Genomic DNA, 6,370 nt, shown 5'->3' with positions numbered 1-6,370 from the left:
CAACGCAAAGAAAGGTTTTAGTTATCTAAACACTAATTTGGATGTCTGCACAGCGGAGCAAAATAAACTTATACCTGCGAAGAACCGGCAGAAAGGTTAGCGCCAGCTGGCGAGCTCCTGCCCGCCCCATGAGAAAAAGGCTGCGCCACGAAATCTCGTGGCGCTATAGGGCTTACGCGGCCACCATCAGAATCTTCAAAATTAACCTCCTCATCATCCTCTATAACAGGTCTCTTCTCCTGCGACTTGGAAAAATCAAAAATAGTCTCACGAGGAGGCTGCGCGCAGGAGGAGGTGAGGGAGGTCTTGACGCTGTTAGATCAGCGCGTAAAATAGTCTCCTGCTCCTTAGTGATCCCAATGAGAGGAGATTCAGTACTTGTTGGAGCAGGAGCAGAACTAACGGCGCCAGCGCTAGCAGTGCCACCAGCAGCTTGTGTGCCAGCTATAATTCCTATTAAAAAACCAACATGGAGAAATGATTCATGACTTGAACTAAAGGAAAAAATCAGACAATCAAAGCGCAATAAATACCTTGGCGCACCGCAGTCCGCGAATTAAACATTGCCATGAAGTCCATTTTCCTCCTTTTCGAGGGTAAAACAAGGGACTTCAAAACAACCTTCGGCGTAGCCTTGGCATCTTGCTGCGCCTGAGGTTGAACCACCAACGTTGCCGGCTCTACAAACATTTGAGTGAACAAAGCTTCATTAATGACTATCAGAATCACGCTCATAAAACCACAAAAAATAAACAAAGTATACCTGTTGGAGAAGACGAAACAGCAGGCACAGCACCGCTTCCCTTGTCCGTCGCGCGCAGAGACGAGGTGGCGGCACCATACCTCGTGTGGACGGGAGGACTGCCCACACCTTGAGGCAAAGAAGACGAGGAAAACTTGGAAGTAAAACCCTTGGTTTTCTCAAGTCCCTTCGCCTGAGTAGGAGGAAGATTCTGGGCAACAGAGGCATCATCTTTTTTCTGTTTTGTACTGGCCCCTGCGCCAGTTTTGCCTTTAGCCTTGCGCTTGAGTTTTTGCGCTTCAGCTTCTTCCTCCTCCACTTCCTCTTCCACAAGCTCCAACTCATAATTAGCGAGCGCATCTACAATACGCGCAACAGAAATGTTAAAACCAAATTTGGTACTCTAAGGGCCTAAGCACAAATACAAAGGCTTACCAGGCGCATCGCTGTAAAAACAAAATTCTAAATCGACAGGGATGAACATATCATCAAAGCGATCAGGGAAAGCAACTTCCCCAGCGCTCAGCGCGACAGAGCCACCTTCCGTATGCTCGTCATAGGCGGCGTGGATGTATTCCTTGCTTTCTGCATAAAACAAGACAAGTGATATCAGCAAAACGAATTATACTCGCGCAAAATTAATGCAATGAACAAACAACCCACCTGAGCCATCAACATGGATGACAGGCTCAGTCCCGCTGTCAATCCACCTCTTGCTCATGCCAACCCCCACCAACGCTTCCTCGCAAATTTTCCTGGCGGGGGATGGTTCAGCAGATAACTTCTTAACCCACGCGCCAGATGGATTCTTAAGAACGTCATCATCCGCGGGCGCGGAAGTAATCGCGCGCATAGTCATGCGGATGGGAATCACACCAGCCTTGATATAAAAGAATTTTTCAGCCCAGTCATGAAGGCTTTTGAAGGAAACAGTGCAGCACTTAACCTTCTGACTGCGCGGTGTGAATGAGAACCAAGAATCTTGGATTTTCGGCTTATAAAAATATTGAAAGCGCCGAGGGGTGGGCTCCTCGCGCTGAGCTTTGCACATGAACTCAAAATGAGTCATGCGCACTAGTCCACAGGGATGAACCTGAGATGTATGAATCCCGTAAAACTGGAGGAGCGCACCTATAAACCTCGTCATTGGAAGACGAAGTTTACAGTGGGTGAAAAAATGAGAGTATAAAGAGATATAGCCGGCGGGAGGATCCGCCGCCGTTTGCCCGGTCGCCGGGAGCAGACAGCCATACTCAGGGAGAAAACCCTGAGAGGCGACGAGATTATCAAAGTCAGATTGTTTCAACTTGCAGGGAATCTCATCCCATCTCTTCACCGCCTTGTTCTTCCCTCCCTCCTCCGACGAGGCCTCGGCAACCCGTTTACCCTTGCCGGTCTTCTTCAAAGTAGACATAACCACTGATTTTACACGGCCTTTACTAGGGGACATATGGCTGGTGGATGACAAAAGAACTCATGGGAGTTTAATCGTACCAAAATACGAGTCTACCAATAGAAAATCAGATTCTCCACAAAAGTTCTCCAGGTCTAAGCCTTATTCCAAACAAGATAGTCCCATAATCAATGTTGTGGAAGAAGACGAGGATAATGAAGAATATCCTAAACTTTCTGAATATTGTTTTAACATTGATATAAGTGGTGTGATATGTGCCATGCAGGATTTGGGTGCCAAGGCTAGATGGCCCAAGAAAAATGAGAAGTCCGAATCCGGCAAAGATAAGTCCAAATGGTGTGCATACCACGAAGACTTTGGCTATCGCACTGATGATTGTATCACACTTCGGAAGGAAATAGGGTACCTTCTTAGCAAAGGATTACTAAAGGAATTGTTTGAAAGAAACAAAAACAAGAGTCAGGATCCTGCCAAGATACCTGAAAGGTCACCTTCTCCACCACCCTAAGAAAAGGCCGTTGCCATTATCTCAGGAGGATCAGACATTATTGGAACCTCGTACTCAGCAGCCAAGAAGCTTTCCAAAGAAAAAAAGATGGACAACGGAGAAAGACCTCTCAGTACCTCCACGTTGACTACCCAAAAGACTATATCCTTCGAAGAAGAGGATCGATACGATCTTCAGAATCCACATCATGATGGTTTGGTAATTACTTTAAGTATAGCTAACTGTTTTGTGTGCATGATACTTATTGATGGAGGGAGCTCCGTGAACATCATCCAACTAGAAGCTTTGAAGAAAATGGATATCTCAGAATCTGAGATTATCCCGAGATCCTCAGTCCTCGCAGGATTCAGTGTGGAAACCAAGAATACATTGGGAGATCTCAAACTTCTAGTATACATAGAGGGAGTAAACTCTCTACAAAAATTTTGTGTTATTGACTCATTATCTTGTTGTAATGTGATCTTAGGTAGGCCTTGGATCCACGACATGAAGGCGGTACCCTCAACATATCATCAGTGTGTAAAACTTCCAAGTCCTTGGGGTGTCATCAAGACAGAAAATGACCAGTAAGACGCCAAAGATTGTTATGCATCATCGATGAAGTTGGCTGCAAAGCTCACTTCAGCATAGCAATTATAGAAACAACTAGGGGAGGTCCTGCAAGCTAGGGATCAAGATGTGAAAGAAGTATCCTTTGATCCTCAGGATACCGAGATCAAAGTTTTGTTAGGATCAGGTATGCCTGAGGATAACGAGTAGGGATTGATATCTTTCTTGAAGAAAAGAGCTTCCACCTTTGCCTGGAAACATGAGGATATGACAGGTATCTCAAAATCTATCATTACTCATAAACTTGGTTTAGATAACTCTTCCAGGTCAGTGCATCAAAAGCAAAGAAAATTTGCTCTTGAAAGAAATGCCATCATACAAGAAGAAGTGGAGAAAGTACTCAAAACCAAGATGATAAGAGAGGTCCATTATCCTAGATGGTTGGCCAATCTAGTTATAGTCCAAAAGAAGAATGGGAAATGGAGAGTATGTGTGGACTTCACAGACTTAATGAAGGTGTGTCCCAAAGACCGCTTTCCACTTCCACACATCGATTCATGGTAGACGCAACTACTGGTCACGAGATACTAACCTTTATGGACGCATCCTAGGGATTCCAGCAAATCTAAATGGAACCATCAGATTAAGAAGACACAGTCTTCATGACTCCCACAAGTATATATTGTAATATTGCAATGCCTTTTGGACTAAAAATTGCATGTGCAACATACCAAAGGCCGGTTAACATAATGTTCAAAGACCAAGTAGGTGACACGATAGAAGTCTACATAGACGATATGGTGGTGAAATCAAGAAGAGCTGAGGATCACCTCAAAGACTTGGCAATAGCATTTGATATCCTAGATAAGTACAACATAAAGTTGAATCCTGCCATGTGCCACTTTGGAGTGAAAGCAAGAAAATTCCTAGGCTACATGGTCACTAAAAGGGGAAGAGAAGCAAGCCCCAAGCAGATCAAAGCTATCCTAGATATCAAATCACCAAAAATCGTCAAAGACGTCCAAAGGTTAACGGGAAGAATAGCAGCTCTCAATAGGTTTATCTCAAGATATTCGGAGAAGTGCAAAGTCTTCTACGACATCCTGAAGAATCAGAAATTTGAATGGGGAGATAAGCAAGAAAAGGCGCTGGTACCCCTGAAGGAATACTTATCCACAGCGACACTCCTGATGAAGCTAGTTGATGGTGAACCACTATACTTAGACTTAGAAGTTTCGGGGAGTGCAATAAGCGCTGTCCTAGTCAACGATCACGAAGTTCAACAACATCCGGTATACTATGTAAGTAAAAGCCTATTAGATGCTGAATCCAAGTACTCTTATCTTGGAAAATTAATTTTGGCACTTAAAATGGCTTCCACCAAATTGAGACATTATTTTGAAACTCATGTTATTCATGTAAAAACTAACTATCATATTAAGGCTGTTTTGAGAAAACCAAAAATGTCAAGTAGGATGGCAAAGAGGGCTGTGAAGCTTAGTGCATACGACATTTTGTATGAGCCAAGGACAACCATCAAATCTCAGGCACTTACCGATTTTGTGGCTGATTTGAGCCAGGATATTCATAAAGAAGTAGAAAAACAAGTTCAACGACTAGACGTAAAGGAGAAATTGACTTTGCATACAGACGGGGCCTCTAACATAGGAGGAACAGGTTTGGGTATCCTGCTAAAATCCCCATAGGGGGACATTATACCTCTATCTATATCTTGTGAATTTTAGGCTACTAATAATGAGGCTGAATATGAAGCCTTAATAGTAGGATTACAATTAGCTAAGGATATGAAGGTTAGGTATCTTCAGGTTTGTGTTGATTCCTTATTATTAGCTATGCATTTCAATGGCTCTTGTGCAGTAAATGCAGAAATTTTAGCAAAATATTTAGAAATAGTTAAACAATGTGTTTCGAGATGTTTGATATGTACAGGTACCTAGAGAAGAAAACACTGAAGGAGATGTCGTAGCAAATTTAGTATCAGCACTCAAGATACTAGATGACATCAAGATACCTATTGTACATATCTTGGCCCTAGCAACAAAGGAAAACCACGAAGTCATGGACACTTCAAATTCTGGAGATAATCCAATATCCTAGACGCGTCCCATAGTACGTTATCTCCAGGATAATGAGATCCTAGAAAGAGAAAATCCTAGAGCTTTTCGAATGAAGGTAACTCAGTATATTATCCCTAAATAATATTTTATACAGAAAGTCACTTGTAGGTCCATACTTAATGTGTTTGGAACATCATGAAATACAATAAGTCCTCAAGGATATACACGAAGGTGATTATGGAAACCACACGAGAGGCAGAGCTTTAGTATCCAAGATACTAAAAACAGGTATTTCTAGCCAACAATGAAAAAGGATCCAGTGGATTTCTCCAGGAAATGTGATGCTTGTCAAAGACACAACAATATCCTACATCAGCTAGCTGAACAACTACATCCCATTGTATCCCCATGGCTATTTATGAAGTGGGGAATGGATACCGTTGGAAAGTTGCCCAACGCTCCTGGTGGAAAGTTCTTCATGCTATCCATGACAGATTATTTCTCCAAACGGATCGAAGATGAAGCATTTGTCCAAGTTAGGGAGAAAGAAGTGATCTCCTTTATCAAGCTCAATATCCTAACAAAATTCGGTATCCCGGCAGAGATCGTTTATGATTATGGCTCACAGTTCATTGGTAACAGGACAACCAACTTTTGTGAAAGTTGGGGAATTAAGATGATAACTTCAACACCGGTTCATCCTCAATCCAATGTGTTGGAACATAGTTTATGGTTTATGCTTTGTAGTACTAGACTTAATTGGGCTTTTGTATGTAAACCGAGATCTGTTGATCTCGGTGGGCTTTAGTTCTTGTTGGGCCTAGTATGGTAGAGTATATATAAAACATATGTTAACGGTTTTAGGGTTGTTCGTTCATTACCATTCAACCGTGTAAGTTAAGGGCTTAAGCCCCCGACGTATAATATACGTATGTTTTGAAGCTTCTTTGTGTGTTTTGCTTGTGTTCTTGGTTGCTTTATTGAATCGGCTTGGTGATTAGTTTCAGCCTAATCATCAAGTATATTGATATCACAATGAAAGATCCGTCGCGGGACTTACAATTGGTATCAAAGCCTAT

General features: G+C 42.6%; 1 protein-coding gene across 1 annotated transcript; it reads left to right on the top strand.

Annotated features, from left to right (window-relative positions):
• Positions 1-5,595: 5,595 nt before the first annotated feature.
• LOC143580242 (uncharacterized) lies at positions 5,596-6,099 on the top strand. Its single transcript, XM_077063330.1, has one exon. It carries the CDS (start codon positions 5,596-5,598, stop codon positions 6,097-6,099), a length of 504 nt encoding a protein of 167 aa, XP_076919445.1.
• The last annotated feature ends 271 nt before the right edge of the window (positions 6,100-6,370 follow it).

The sequence above is a fragment of the Bidens hawaiensis genome, unplaced genomic scaffold, assembly GCF_021521415.1.
Source record: "Bidens hawaiensis isolate Kalapana, Puna unplaced genomic scaffold, B.hawaiensis_p1.1 tig00001463_1, whole genome shotgun sequence".
NCBI lineage: Eukaryota > Viridiplantae > Streptophyta > Magnoliopsida > Asterales > Asteraceae > Bidens > Bidens hawaiensis.
This window is presented reverse-complemented; position numbering and strand designations above follow the sequence as displayed.